Source organism: Diprion similis, chromosome 8 (genome assembly GCF_021155765.1).
Source record: "Diprion similis isolate iyDipSimi1 chromosome 8, iyDipSimi1.1, whole genome shotgun sequence".
In the NCBI taxonomy this organism is placed as follows: Eukaryota; Metazoa; Arthropoda; class Insecta; order Hymenoptera; family Diprionidae; genus Diprion; species Diprion similis.
Window position 1 is genome coordinate 23052127 of NC_060112.1, and position 17028 is coordinate 23069154.

A 17028-nucleotide genomic window follows, 5' to 3' on the forward strand; every position below is an offset into this window, starting at 1 on the left:
CTACACAGCCCACCAAATTCCATTTGCCTTGAATATTTTATGCCTAAGAGTTATAGTAGAGAACGTCGAGCTGTTTTCAAAATTACGGTGAATAAACTTTTGGAGGCGGCGTAATACACGTAAGATGATGACGAATATAGTCAGTCTACCGACCGCGTTAAATGTCGCTTATTTTGATTATTATCAGCGCCTACGCATCACTAATGTGAAAATACCATAGTCAGCGCAATTTGAGTTTCACGCAAAAATAACGCCAAGAAATGTATTCTTGTAATTGAATTACTACTTATTATAGAAATACGTTTTCTGGTGTCGATCTCGTACGAAACAAATTTTTTTTGTTAATCTTAGTTCGGTACTGCATGTATAATTGCGCCGAGTACGTAATTTTTGAAAAATAGGGACATTTTACTCTGTCGGTAAAGACCCATTATAGCATCCTCTTAAATGTTGGTTACTCGGGATATCAGCTACAATCATCCGGCATGCAACGCTCTTCCATAGATCTGCACCTTCGTTCTATTTGGTACACCGATGCTGAAGGAGAGAGAACAGAGCCGGATATCAAGCGCAGCGATTCGGTTAAAAATAGTATGTACACATACTTACCGAATTCAGGGCAGCATGCAGTCGTCGGCTAATCTCCGTTGCTCATACTTCCCTGGCGGCGACGCGACGGTAAAATAAGTCGTTCAACGCACGCGGTTCGCACAATTCTTACTCTGCATCCTCTGCATATCGCCGAAGATCAGTCGTTGCCCCTGCAAAGGCTTACACACGCGTTACATCGCCGTTTACAACGGATAGAAAACTGCCGTTCCCATGATCCTCTGCTGCGTCCTTACCGAACGCGCCAATTAGATATAATTATTCCAGGCTCGAACGGATTCCGTTTGTTTTTGTTTACCGTCGCCTGTCGAACCAGTTTTTCTGTCGTAGACACGAATGTCGAATAAATTTACCTCCTTGAGCTGTGTTTACTTCGACAGTTCAATTTCACTCGTTCCTCTATTCCGACGACCCGTTGTTTTCGGTTATTCCGTTGATGGTTGTTTTTACATACTTCGATTTACGACGATCATTACGGTAATTCCCCACATCAAACAGCCACTGATCGCTCTGCACGATTATCGTCTATCACTATTTTATTACCATCCATTGCTTGTTTCAGCAGCTGCCATGAGTAACATGTTGTTTACTAGATAATTGTAAACATTGTGTTCAACGACGATTGTTAACAGACGTGCGTGTTAATGTGCTATAGAAAGAGTGTTGGTCGAGTCTTCAAGGATCTTCAGCAGCTGAACAGTCCAGTATCAATTTTCAAAATGAACAAATTGACGAACGATTAAGTCCAACTTGGCAGGTTCAACCCTCTACAACTAGTCACCGATTGTTTATTCGTAACGTTATAACGAATCGACTGAAATTGCATGTCAACCGCACTTACCGATTACACTCATCATTATGTTTTCATTCAAATTCGCTGAACATGCCGCAGTTGTGGCAAACTTGAAAGGAACTCTATGCGAGTATCCCAGATAACTGGACAAATTTCATATGATCACTAAACGATGATGATTGAACACTAAACAATGACGTAGTCAGTTGTGATTTGCAGGTCAAGGTCTCATGTATTCTTTGGTGACTCCATTGTATAATGCTTCCTTACATAGGTATATGGGCATTATGCTTTTGCAAATACTTAGCAGAACACACCGATAATTTTCAAATGAATAACTGATGATGCAGAGTAATATGCCCTGTAATTATGCGAACTATCACACTCGATTCATTCACATCGAGAATGTATATAACCGGGATTTACAAGCCTTACTCATACATACTGACGATGAATCCAATGATTGTGGGTAAGTTTCCGCAATCGGAATTGCGGCTCGCTCATAATGTGGCATTATTATGTACTGCTAATCCTTTTATTGCTCTGTCACTTAAATGCCACTTGCCAGCCGCGTTAGTTACTTCGATAAGGCATTCGTCACGAAGATCACATTGCAATATGACCCAGTTTCGACTTTCCATTGGTCTCTAGTCCGCGACGTGTGAAGCGCGGGGACGGAAAAATTTTGCACACTCATCTTCTGCGATGAGACGTGTGGAAAATACGTTTATTATGCGAAATGCAATTCAATCCTGATAATTGCATATCTGGATCCGAGATTGTAAGATTTGTTCAAGGATAATTCATTCAAGATCAGACCAAAGAGCCCAATGAAAAAAGGATACCCCGTCGAATCTGCATTTCTACAACACGATGTAATGAATTTGGATCGTCCTGTTTCACCTTTTTACAAAAGGGGCCACTCGCTACACTGTATATATATTTTTGAAAAGAGATTATATTATTGTATGTATACTGTAAAAAAAATCACTAACAACGTTATGTCAGAAATCGTTACGTCAAGCCATGAGTTAAAAGATGCGTAAGAAATCGTTTCGTGAACAATTATGTTATTCGAAAATTATCTGGATTATTGATAGAAAAATCTTCGTAGTATTATATTACATGTATTTTATTTACCTTATTGTACATTCACGAATGGCAAATGTGTATTGATCTTTTGTTTATCGTATGATAATCAATCCATTATGGGTATATATATGGGATCGAGCACAAGTATTTATATGTATACATGTTTTACGCGGCACCGTCGAATTCAAATCCGTTTATTATTGTTGCTTCGGATAATTGATGAAAATAAGTATGAGAAAATCAATTTGCATAAGTAATTAAGAAGCGAAACCAAAAAACTTGATATAGTAGAGAAAGTAAAAGCTTATACGGCAAGCTTGAGTGATGATTCCCATCGAGTTTTAGCGCTTGCATGCTGTATAAATATTTCATGCCTTACATATTGAGATAATTGTGTGTACCCAGTAGAACATCCATGCGTATTAAAAACTGATTTATCATGTTTACACTATTTAATGCGAACTGAGACTTAACTCGATGACCGCATCCCGAGAAAAAAGACATACCAGTGTTCAGGTGTCGAGATACTCATCCACAAAAAATGAGGTATTTTGACATTTTTGCTATTCGTTCATTCTTTTTAACATCGAGGCTTGAATTGATCACCACTTCTAAATTGTGTCTACGAATGAAGTTATAATATATCGATCACTCTATCGATATGATTTGCAAGTGAATTTGATGCTTCTTTCGGGAAGTAAAAAATTCATAATTCAAACGCTCCCCGACTTTAATGAGAACGTATAGCATTTTCGTACATACCTACATTTTATATTTCATATACCATGCAATGAATTAATATATACGATACAGATAACACGTAAAAATCGTATGTTTCATTACACGATGCGATAAGATAACGCTTCAGTTACGAGTTGGGTTATACCTCGATTTCTACGTGTTAACAGTACGCGATAATTACGAGTATGTCATATTATATGTTGGTCATGGATTATTGAACGCAGGATGGATTTTAGTTATTGAATTAACACTAGATCCTGTTCGCAAATTGATTTTAGCGTGACGATAATATATTTGCAACTATAATTAAGATACCTTCCTGTTTTGGTCTAGTGCATTAAATAGTTTACACGTTTTTTCCACCCGGGAATCCCTCCAATTTCTTGCTTTTTTTTATGTAAATTAACGATGTGGTTATTATTTCATCGAGACAAGAATGATAATTTTTAGTAATATCATGTTGTGCGACAGAATTCGACTTGTAATAAAAAAAGATAGTAACTCGTTCTGAAATATCAAATATAGTTATGTTGACGATATGCAGCCGAGTATTTGCAACGATGGTGGTTCGCCAATGCATATACATCATACCAGCATCACAATGAGTTCAGGTTTCAAGAGCTGTTTTAGCCAATACACATTTTTTTTTTACATCTTCGTGATGATCCGGCTGGATGACGTCTGAGAAATATCTTTTTGCACAAATAAATCGAAAGCTCTGGAAATTTATAACTGCATCAGCGTAGGTTCGTTAACCAGGTTTATTATATACTGTAAGTATCCAGTTATACGTATAACTGTGAGACTAAAAATTCCCAACGTAATTAAGTTGCCCTTTTTTTTCTCTCACAATCGATTTTAAACAACCGCCAATTGGTCCTAATGACGCAACTGATCATTGGTTGCGTGACGTGTGATCGAACTGGGTAAAAACCCAAAACCTCGAAACCTTGTCTCGATCGTTGTGTTCCTGAATTCTCGATCACGATCGTTTTTTGCCTTCGTCCTGTCTAACGATCCATCTGGCGTCCGATTCCCGAGCTTTCAAATTATTCGCGTCCATGATGCGATTACCGTCGAGTTTGCCGTAGGCCTTCCGGTAGAAGCCCAGGAACAGGACGATCAGGGTAAGGTTGTAGAAAAATGCAATATGGGCAAGCCATCTCGGTCTGGCGCAGCCTTTGTAGAGAAGGTAAGCGACTTGGGAACCAACGACGATAAACTGTACCTATAACACAGTGAAAATTAAACAAAAACTCAAGTGAATTCAGAAACTAGAGATCCGAGATATTTTGTCAACCCAACGTTTTACGGAGATTTCACCCCATCTAATCTAACTACCCTCCAGACAATGCTAATTGTAAAATTCACGAAAGAAAAAAATCTCGTCGAGTGGTTCTAATAAAAACAGACTGATGATGAAGTTTTATAAATTTTATGACAATTTTATCACCATTTTTTAGCAATTGATTTTTTTCACCATCTCATTAATGGAATTGGATTTAATGAACTTGCTGAAACTTTACAATCGAAGATCTGCATAAATTTATAAAAAGATATTCTCTTTTCAAATCGATCTGACCAATTTTGATGTTCAAATAAAAAGTGTACAAAGTATATGATGTTCGAACGTTTTGTTATAGAATTTATCTTATAAATATTCTTTACCCAAGTAATACGAAATTATATGTATAAAGTGTATAATTGAGTCGTGAGAATACGTGAGGTTTTTTTTAACGTTAGAATTACATGTATGATCACCTTACACACACTAGCAAACACGACAAATGTTATTCCGATAATAATCAAGTTTCAAAAACGTCGTTTGGATCCTATAATCAGCATTCGTTAATGTCGTGATTAGTTTTTTTTTTTTTTTTTTTTTAACACTGTTTACTTTCATTACGAGTCAATTATTGTACGGAAAGTTTCTTCCTCTTAGCGAATGTCCCTGAAAACGATCACAGCTATACGCAACGGAACACATTACGTATATCCTTGTCCAGGAACTGATAGACATATTTTACATACCTATATCTTATATATATATATAGTTTTCAAATTCCATTTCAGTCCGATTAATTGCAAGCTTACGATTTACCGAATTATATGTCTGAAGCACAAATTATCTCACCAGTTGAATTTGCGTCAAATACTTTTTCCACCATAAGTATTTTCGGTACGATGACCCAAAGGCCGAGATCAGGTAGTAAAGGTACATCATGACGTGTATTCCAGCGTTGATGGCGACGCTTGGCCAGGCTATAAAATCGGTTATTATAATTATAATTACCCAAGACGGACGTGTCTACTAATTTAGCATTCGGCGTTATGCTTTTCATCAATCACACGCTGCCGGTGCTAATTCGACTTTATGCCGAATGAATTTTATGGTGAGATTGAAGAGCTAGGTCACCGCAAGAGCGATGATATCACGACTGTCTTACATTCTATCAATTTGTCCGCAGACTGATGTATAATATCTGTAAACGGTAATTACACGCTACAGACCCATGGCCCACGAATGCCAATTTCGTTGACGAAATCAAAGAAGCAAAAGGCCAAGGAAAAAAAAGAGGCATTAAAGGAAACGCGCAGATTCGTATTGCAGACTAAAACATCGTGGGTACGGCACCTTGTCCTCCGGGTGTGTAGAGCGCCCCGAGGTACCAAGCCATCAGCATCGCCAGGTGGTGATAGACGTGGAGGAACGTTATCTGCTCGTCTTTTTTTCGCAGTACGAAAAACACCGTGTCCATCAGGTCGATCATTTTGTTGAGATAAAAAAGCCAGACCGCTCTCGCAAGCTGTAACGATACAATTTTTTTTTTCTTTATACATCGGAGTGTAAACCATGCAGTGGACATCGCGCAAGATCATCGTGCCCTTATGGTTTTAGATTTATTAAACTACACGCTGATGATGACGCATTTCGGGACATATTTTTCATTCATAGGTGAAATTCTTGAATTTCAAATACATGCCTCATTAGTATGTTTATATCCTGGGCTCGGCGTTGGAATTGATGAGATTCGGGTGCGTTGTATAAAGACGAACACACTCGATGATCATCCTTGGTATGAGCACGTGATAATTTGCGACTCGTAGATATTTCAGGAATAACCAGTCGGCGAATAATGGTAATTTAATTGAATTACGGTTTCATATGTGCGTGAATGTATGTTGAAAATTATTTCATTGAGTCATAGTGGTAGCAGTATTATTTGTATCTATTTTTTATACGTTTTTGTACATTTAGAGAACGTTTCAACGTGTTGATTTCTTTGCGGATTTTTACTATTTTTGATAGCATACTTATAGGTATTCAATAATTATTTCGACATTATGTAAATTATTACTGTTGGAAACAAGTTGATTGAAAAAATAATTTATTTATACCACTCTAGACATGTATATATGTTTTACAGAAATCAGCGGCCACAGAAACTATGGTATACTATCCATGGAAAATGTACATATCGATCTTTTAATTTAAATCGCTTTAAAATTAGAAAGAATCTAGCAGATTACGTTAGATTTGTAGACTCATTCATTGGCTCATTTGATTCGCAAGATTTTTTACTAGAATCCCGTCAAGTCACTTTTTTCAGAAATCATGATTTTGTCATTAAGTTTTCAATCATACAAAAACTCGCATCGATATTAATTGTAACCAAAAGAACCTGCCGCTCTCACCATTTTCAAGCGATTTTAAATGAAACGTAGGTATCAAGCGTTCGCTTATGAATTTAAATAAAACAGTCTCTATCGACGAGTATGTTAATTGGATTTCGAAATACTAAAATCGATAAAAAGTAAAGATTTTTGGCTCATTAACCTTCTTAAGTAAATCCTTACCCGGAATAAATATTGCGCATCACGTTAACGGGCTTGCTATAGTTCGGTTTTTCGCGAATGACGTATTCGATATTACATACATTATAGGTATAGCATAGCAGTGACTTTTGCAAGTGGTAATGAGCGCGGAGAAAAATTACCGTCGATAAATCAGAAGCCGTAGTAAAATTTATTCAAACATTAGGATGTATTATCGAGTAAATGCCACGACGCATAAGACGTGCGTCGCCGTAACCCTTTACATCAGCTGTTATTACTTATTACCGGTAGTAATCATATTCCGAACATCGACTTCCTTCTTTATTTTCTGCAAATTTAGCCGTCCAACGTTCATCTCCTCTTGGCACGAAAAAGAATGTCTACTTCAATTTTAAATAATTTTTTTCCGTTAATACACTAATGCGCATTTATCTTATACTTTTTAGTACGTATCAATGTACATACATGTCCAATCTACCTCCAGGCAAAACGAGCCTGTACCGTTTATCCACCATCTATAATACAGGCAAAGTTAAATGCTGAAAATCTGCGAAACGGAGGTCAATCGTACGTCAATAATGTACGTATCGACTCGAACGACCAATATTATAGCCAAGGGCAAGGGTCGGTAGCCGCGAATTGGATCACGAGCTCTTTATGGCCAGACTAATGCGTTTAGGTATAGTTACAGACACTTAGAATTAGACAGGTGATTATAGACTGGCGTATGAAACTCGAGCCATTAGCCTCATTTTTCAATTCGACACATTTTTTTTCGTCAATTTAGCCTGTCGCAAAAAATCGACGCCAGAAAAAAAGAAAAGAAAAGAAAGGAAAAGAACGAAGTGGGAAAGAAAGAAAGAAATACACAACTGATCGTTTAACCAACCCAATTACGATCTATAAGGAATACATAAAAATTTAACGGATCACCCTGAATCAGCGATTACCACCGAGTAAATTGATGATGATGATGATGAGGATCCATTAATTACTCCCCGTCACCTTCAGCAGCTTGAAGGATTCCGTCAGAGTTCGTTTATACCACAGGGCAATGAAACATTACATTGTATACACTACATTGACACTGAGCAGAGTCATAATAAAATCCTTGCACTAATGATTACCCAGAGCATTGAAATTAACGATTAATTCTTCGGCATTAATGCAGTATCACGATGGTGAATAAAGTTTTCATGAAGTTGAAGTCGAAAGCGATGAGACACCGAATGACCTCATGGAGATTGATTGGTCAAACGGATCGATACTTTTGACCAATTTTATTGCGAGATATTCGATCACATAAGATCGAGTGTTCATCAAAATATAATAAGATCTTCGTAGTTTGGGAACAATTTGAATAATAAAATGAATAAAAATCATAGATTTAGGCCAAACAATCTCCCGAAGATCTCAATGCTCGCAGCTTTGCTGCGTACTTCCCGACAAAAACAAAAAAAAAAACAAACGGCAAACTCACCCTCGTGTTCGCAGGTTCCAACCTTTGTGACTGGCCGCAAAATGGGCTGAACATCCCGGTCGAAACGCAGGCGAGGACTTCGGCGAGGATGTAGGCGTTCATGGCGATCTGAATCAGGTTGTAGGACACCAAAATGCCTCCGAGACCAAACGGCGGTGCGCTCTTCATGCGGCTTCTGCCGTAACTGAGAACGAGGCCATAACCGAGGTACAAAAGCACCAAAATCGACGGATTATTAAGGCCAGGCCAACCCTCGATGGTTTCGTCTTAAAACGGAAGGATATTGTTGGGGTTAAATATTATGTATACCTGGCTACAATATTTTGAAAACTTTTTTTTCCCGCCCCAGGAATTGTTTGATTTCAGGTTTTTTTGAGACCGGTTCAGACTTGGCCACTGTACATGACATACAATTTTTTTCCAAGTCTTATTGACGTAGGTTTGTTAAAATTATTATTATTTTTATTTTTTTTTTACTCCCCTCTACAACCACTTTACTAGCCTGGTTTCCCGATGTACTGCTCAAGGAAATGGGGTATTGGTCGTTCAAACATTTTCACACTTTTTATACGTGTATGTACTTTTCTTTAAATTTATCAAATTCTGCAGGCCTTTCGTTGCACTGCCGATCAACTTTCGCTAGACGTGTGCAGAAACGTATTCACAGTAAGAAGTGAGCGTTGAATCGGTGGTAGTGTTTTTTTTTTTTTTTTTTTTTTTTTCTCTTTTTAATCTATTTTAGTTTCTTTTTTCTCCACCATACACATAGTTTATATTTATCTATTATTAATAATATCAAACTGTCCGGATCATCCCACTGTATAACCTTCTGCGGAATTTATGTACACCATAAATTATACTGCCTACGTATAAGACGTGAGTTGTATACAATAATATCATTGAAATAAGTAACAAATTCGTAGACATTATGTTATGTGTAAGGTGAATGAAATAAATTTTGGCAACTCACCTTGTCCGATAGATAATAATAATAGTTTTATCGATTGTCGGTATGACAATCTTCTTCCTTATCAATTTTGCGATGTTCTTTTTCATCACCAGATATTAACCGCTAGTCGTATTTATTTGAATATTATTATCCCCAGGTATTGCGGAAATGCGGACGTTGCACATGTATATTATTCTGGTATTCATTTGAATTTGTACCCACATGAATATACCTGTATTACAATAAAAAAAACATTCGTCATTCTTGATGCGACCTCTGTAATCGCCAGAATAGCATACGCAGCCTTGGTATCCATTATACCACCCCCCCCCCCCCTTCCCCGTTTTAATAGAAACCTCTTATGCTTTTTGAAGAGTCTCATCGACTACATCTGTCACCTAGTAAATTGGTTCATCACGCTCTTGGAAACAAGTTATCATTAATTGTCGGAAAATTATCATGAAAGGGTTCAAGGGGAAAAATATTTCCGAATTGTGTGTAGATAATATGAAGACGACCTTTTTTTTCTTTTGATTGAATATTCAAATAGCGATTAATTGAAAAGTCTCCAAGTTCAACGAACGTATCATTCACAGCACAAAGGCTTGCAGCTGTATAAGTGTATATTCGACAGATAACACATTTGCTAATCGAGGATGTGATATTGAAATTCTTGTGCTGTGTCGCAAGTTTATCGACGAGTCATTCAACCCGCGTCATTGAGCCGTGTAACACGAGGTCGGAGGTCGTTAAATCATTACTTTGTAACGTCATGCTTCACAATTGTAAAGAAAAGGAGTTTCAGTTTCTTGCACCGGCATTACAACCGAATGCATATCGCTAAATACTAATAAACAATGTACGAACGATCTTTCTCTAAACACAAACTACATCGTTTGACAGTAAATTATACGATGATCGTTAATTCGAGTTCTTTAAAATTTTATCAGCTAAGATACGTGATACGCAAATGTTTGGAAAAATTTTCCGTCCAAGTCGTTGGCCATGGATCTCCTTCTCTGTGATCCAAAAAGGGCTAATGACGTGATACTGGAATATTCCCGTCGATGACGTCGCAGCCTTCTTTTTTCCCGTTAATCTTCTAATTTGACCTTAAACGCAGGCATTTATTTTGATTCTACTCTGCGTTCGCGATTCGATCGAGAATTTTCCAAGATTACTCATTTCCCGATTCTACATGGATAAGGAATTGATTTCAATAAAATCGTTCTCTGGGGGTGCAAAATAGGAACACGGTTCATCTTCTTGGACTATTAAATTTGACAGGGTGATTCCGTTTTCTATAATTCTTCTATAGTGTTCTAAGATGATGCGAGTTTTCTGAAACCGAAAGAATGGTTTCAGCTTTCTAAAAGGTTGGCACCATTCATAATCAGAGCCCCAAAAACGACTATTAAAAAAAACGAAAAACAATTGCAATTACAATTATCACCACCGCCATTAAACAATGTCTCCGGCAACTTTTGAATATTGTTCTCACCGTTTTTGGAAGCAAGCTCATATTTTGAACTTGCAATCGAAGCTGTGAAACAATTGCAGACTGCGCAATTAAAGCACTGAGCTGTCAAGTTTGAATTTTGATTGGTTCTTAATGGGACGATACGCATCACCGTAATTAATGGAAATCGTTCCTTCTCCCGCATTTGCTATCACGAAATACGAAAGAATCTCACGCCAAGTATATCAAGAAAAATCTAGAGTTCCACTGCCTAAATTCTGCGCACACGCAGACACGAATATCGTTTTATAATTGTAACGTCGGAATTTCGTTTCCGTGCAGAAGAATACCGAGAACTTTCATTTGATATTAAAATCCAGTTAGGATGGATAATTGGAACGTCATTCATTCCTTAATAATGTTGTAAATTATAGTTTAGGAAGTGGCGTCGTGGAATTAAGAAGTAGGAAAATTATTATAATCCCTAGTCTGTAAATATAGAATTTTCTAAACAATATGGCTCTAAGTTTTTCCACCCCGTCTCAATTCTATGATAGGGTTTGTTTTTCTTTTTACAATCTTTATCCGGAATACAAGAATAATATTATATCTATATTTGATCAGCATGTAAAAACGTCTGTATATATAAATAAGCATTAAATGCCTCTTACATCGTTAATACTCATGATGAGACGTTTTGAACAAGAAAAAAAAATGATATTTTCTATCAATCAGTACTTTTTCAGAACGGGTTTTGCCTTTGTCTCATGTTTCAAAACTTTTTCGAACGATCCAAAAAAAAAAGAAAACCCGTTCTTAGATTGTGCGAAATCTTAAGGTTCGTATAATTATGCTTTTCACCGATATTTTCTTATAGGTTATGAATTTTATTTTATTTATTTAAATTTCTTTTGTATAATTCTCCCCAATTATGTACAAAAATATAATGAGAATCAATGATTAGATTACAGAGTATTTAATATATGCAAATATATATAATATTATATGTATACATATAATATATGCGTATATACATTAATATTATACGTATGTACAATATTAAGCATATAATTAATAGGTACATACATGAAAATGCTGGTATTTATTATTATTATTATTATTATTATTGTTATAATTATAATTTTTATAAGTCGCTTCCATCTTATCTCTCATACATTACACATAGGTATATTTACATAATAATAACAATAATAAATTGTCATTCTGTACTTGGTTTTTTTTTTTTTTAATATTTTAATTTTTAATTTAAATTATTATATTAGGGTGGTCCTTATTTAGGGTGTTGACGGTTGTTGTTCAGGCTCACACCCCAAATCAATTTCAAATAATTGAAAAACAACTTCCTAATTGTCTCGAGTTTTTACCTCCCCGTTTAAAATATTCTTGTTTCGCACACATTCTCAGTATATGTGTTATTGTAAGAGTAATAATGCTAAAAAAAAATGAAATTCACTTCCTTTCAATAAAAAGAAAGTCAGATATCCAGGGTGCGCAATTTTTTCTCAGATAGTAGCACTAATGCCCACTAAAACCTCACAGTTATGAATTTTTTCAGCATTATTACTCGTACAATCAAATATATATTGAGAATGGGTCCGAAACACGTGCATTTTAAATAGGAAAATCCATCTTGTTGGCGGGAAGGGTTAGAATTCAGGTAAAAAGCAGATAAAATTATTCAATTGTTTTTCAATTATTTGAAGTTCATTTGGGAGGGTAAGTCGGAAAAGATTCGTCAACATCCTAAATAAGGATGGCCCTATACATATGTAATATATTACTAAAGACAAGACCGAGAAAAAAATAACAATAAAATAAATCGAAAATTCAAGAATAAAACAATGTAGCAATATAATAATAAGTATTATTATTATTACTATTATTATCATTATCTTCATAATATTATGTACAAAGAGGTATGTTTATTTTAACTAACTATTCGTATGTATAATGTATACAAATGAGAACAGCGTTTATGGAAACAGATCAGCTTGGTGTATGTGTAGGTGTGTGCGTGTCTTCGCTTCGTTCATCATAATATATATAATATACCTATGTACACATATACATATTTATATTATTGTTAGATCACTATTCCCTGTGAACTGAATTCATATAGGAATTATTGTTAGATCACTATTCCATGTGAATTGAATGCATATAGAAACAACGGTAAGCCAGTACGTATATGCTTATGTATATGTGTGACCAGAGTCAAGGACTAAACTTGTAATTTTCGTCCTCAAAATGTTTTCAACCTTATTATCTATAATGTGTACAATATAACAAGGAAGAGACATCGCATGGCTGACAGATGAGATCTTCTTCACAGACTGCAATATCCAAACTCGAAGCATTATTTTTATTATTCGGGGAAGCTTTTTTCTTTCTGTCCGTCGTTTTCACTCCTCTTTGTGAATTTAAGACGGTTCTTATTGGTCCCTCGCGACCATGGACTTGGGATATCTTTCAAAGGAAAATTATTATACGGGAAGAATTACAATTAGGTGTAATATCACTTTGGATGGTGGTTTGATTTCGATTTTCTGCAGTTGACCGATTATTGCGGAAATTCAAACTCTCTGAATTCTGGGCGCTTAGAAAGTTGAAATAATTACTTTCAAGGCGCTACTCGTTCAAAATATATCCAATGAAATCAAGGACACAAGGCCGTTACACTTTTGACTCCTTAAACCTGAATAAATTCGCCGATTTTACTCTAATCCAATTGTGACACGTTGAATAAAAGGTGTTTTAAGATAATTCTAGCTTCGTTTGCACCCAGTTTTGTTACGATCTACTAGAAAAAAAAAAATCTTAAGCGCATGGAAGCCTGTCTACAATGTGTAAAATTCGTTCAATTTCATGATTAAACTTATCGGTGTATGTATAATATATTATTTATGAAGGGATAACGGAGAGTTGCTTAAAAAATGAAGTATCGTCATTTTGTGAACATTTGAAAATATTTCTTAATTAAACTCCTAGGTTAAGAAAAATCCCTACACGTTTATTTTTTCAAGTCAAGGCTTCTTAGCTTATCTTTCACCTCTCACAATTAAGCTAAGCTTCGAAGCAAGTGAGTGTAGAGCTGTCGCTACATTGTTATAGACTTGCTGTATTTGAACTCTGTTTTGATATACATAGTGGTTTTTTCCTCTTCATCTCAAAACGCAACAACTGCATCATTTTAACACAAGCAATATGATCTTTGTATATTAACAAGATTTAAACAGAACGAGAAATTTGTTTTTCGAACAAAATTGCGTGAGCATTTTTCGTTCAAATAATTAGATAAATGATGATTGGAATTTTTATACTCAAAGCAAAACGTTGAAGATTTCGTCGATGCGTTCTCACTGCCATCGACTATACGACATTCTCTTAGTTTGAGCAAAGTGCAATATATTATATGTATACATGGATCATAATGCCGTCGTTAATTTTGCATCGGTAATGTCGTAAGAACGGCGATTTTCATGCCTGGTTGGTAACCGCGAAGTTTTAAAGAAGATTACAGATTATGGTGGGTGAATGATCGCTAGCTGCGTCGTAAGGGTTTCGGATTCAATTAGTCCAGCCGTGACCGCGTTCATGTCCAAATTCACTAAGTTTATGCACGATAGATTGTTACGCGAGATGAAAAATGGTATTTAATAATTATGTTTAAAATGCGCGCTGATTAAATTAAATTCGTAGAATATATTGTGTGTTTGTTTTTGTATGTATTTCTTTTTTACATTCATTATCTATCATTTCCTTTAATTTTGTTTTTGTTCTTCTTCTCTTTGTTACTTTTTTCCATTCCGTTTTTTTTTTTTCTTTCTTTCTTCTTTTCTTTCTTGTTTCGAATCTCTTTTCATTGCGACAAATGCAAGTAGTATTTTGCGCACGCGCGTTTCATTAGTTCAAAATTTGAAGAAACGATATATATAAACAAGTAATGAAAAAGAAACAAAAACAAAAACAAAAGATCACTTCGTTTCGATAAAAACAACAATTTCATACATAATTACAGATTCCCTATTTAGTAGAAAATTAATAACAAAAAATCCTTATACTTAGTTAATTACTTATTCTAACATATCTAATGAACTTCGGTGTATCGACTACTTTTTTTTTTTTACAAGAGATTTTTGTTCTGTTTTTTCTTTTCTTCAACTTCAGATAATTGTTAGTTGTTGTTCATCCCCCACCTTTTTTCTTTTTGTCTTCAATCATAACGTTTTGTTATAGGTACATGAATGTACATACAATGATAATAATAATAATAATAATAATAAAGTCGAATTAAAAAAGGCTCTAATTAACGTCACAAAGAACTAAAAATGAGAAGACGAAACTTTCAAAATTTAGAAACAGAACTCTTCCAAACATGATTGTCATGTCATGTTATTATCGTTTCTTTTTCATTTTCGTATTTTCCGTTTTTTGATTTATTATTTCAAATAAGGAATTGAGCGTTCGATAATTTATCCGGATGGCAAAACATTTTTCAAAAAAACAGCGAGGAAGAAATATTTAAAACGTTTCTCAATTTATGCAATATACAAAATATGATGAAACGGGCCGATAAAAACAAAAATAAGATAATTGAAGAAAAAATAATCTTTAAAAAAAAAAAATATGAGAAAACTCGCCTTTTCCCTAAATACAAGCAACCTTTAAATATTTCATTTTAACCTATAAAACATATCAATAGAAATAAGAATAATAATAATAATAATAATAATAATAATAATAGTAATAACCTAATTATTTATATCTATACTAGTTTTCGTTCGTACGCCCGTTAAGTAAATAACGTTACATCACTTGTAATTTCAGAATGTTTTCTTTTTCTTTGCATCATCTTGTTAACTGTTGGAAGAAGCGGAAAAAAAAACAAATATAATAAGGACAACACGGTCAACGCATATTAAAAATCTGTCATAGAAATTCGTGGGATTGTCTTTCTGTGTAACATCCTGTAGAATGGTATCGGACGTGTATTAATATACTAATAATAACTCAATTGTATTTGACAATAAATAATTATTGAATTCTGAACAGTAATAGAGAGGGCCTAGATTAATTCAACCTGACACTTGTAACAATAGTGCTAATTATTATTTATAGCGTAGTATATATATATATATATATATATATATATATATATATATATGGATACACATGTATGTATGTTATACATATATACATATATACATATATATATATGAGTTCAATATATACATTGCATATATACAGTAAGGGACAAAAAGATGAATATGTGAAGCACACACGTTGTTATGAATATTTGAATTTGAACACACGAACTTAGTTGTCGAATACTGTATATATAGCCGAACATATAACACATATTTTGGGAGCAGAAGAAATATGAGGCCATAGATGTAGAGTGTCTAGGCGGAACACACGAATTATCATCATCAATATTATTTATACCGTTTTTTTTTTTTTAAACTCTTCCATCTTTTTTTTTTCAACTATTTCTTTCTTGCTGTTGTTTAGATTGTTCTATTTGTTTTTTTGTTTTGTTACTTCACTTTATTCGATCATTTATTTATATTACATATATATTATTTAATTTGCGCGAATAACATACACTTTCCCAAGTATTCCCCTCATCCCCTCCCCCCCGTCCATCGAAAAATATATAAAAACCAGCACAACGCGTTATATATTACAATTATTTATAATCTTTAATATAATCGATAGATTATTTATTACTGTGTGCCCAAATATTTTCTATTCAGCGAAATATAATAGCGCGTCATAAGTTCTTTTTCGATGCGGCAATTGATGATAGTTAATACCTAATAGTTCTAGTCGCACGCAGATGAAGTAGTGGTAGCGGCGTGATGGTAGAAGTAGTAGTGGTGGTGGTGGTGGTTGTAATTTGTTTACTATAATTTCATTATATTTTTGTTGTTTAATTTTTTTCAAATGAGAAATGTGTAGGAACTGATTCCCCAGATATTCATGTAACTGCGATCAGTAATTACACAAGTTTTTGTTTTGTGTTTGGTTTTTCCCCGTTCGTTTAC

The 17028-nt window shown here is 34.8% G+C and overlaps 1 protein-coding gene across 1 annotated transcript; it reads right to left on the bottom strand.

Moving 5' to 3' along the window:
* Positions 1–4068: 4068 nt before the first annotated feature.
* LOC124408908 (elongation of very long chain fatty acids protein 4-like) lies at positions 4069–8835 on the bottom strand. The gene is made up of 4 exons (XM_046886205.1): positions 8553–8835; positions 5871–6042; positions 5370–5497; positions 4069–4463 (listed from the first exon to the last, which is right to left on the bottom strand). The coding sequence occupies exons 1-4, from the start codon at positions 8718–8720 to the stop codon at positions 4218–4220; spliced, it is 714 nt and encodes a 237-aa protein (XP_046742161.1). The 5' UTR covers positions 8721–8835; the 3' UTR covers positions 4069–4217.
* Between the last annotated feature and the right edge of the window lie 8193 nt (positions 8836–17028).

Coding starts and splice junctions, on each gene's coding strand:
- LOC124408908 (XM_046886205.1), bottom strand. CDS start 8,720: ATGAAGAGCGCACCGCCGTTTGGTCTCGGAGGCATTTTGGTGTCCTAC. Junction 5,498..5,870: donor CTACACACCCGGAGGACAAG/GTGCCGTACCCA, acceptor CCGATTTTATAG/CCTGGCCAAGCGTCGCCATC. Junction 4,464..5,369: donor ATTTGACGCAAATTCAACTG/GTGAGATAATTT, acceptor ACTGTGTTATAG/GTACAGTTTATCGTCGTTGG.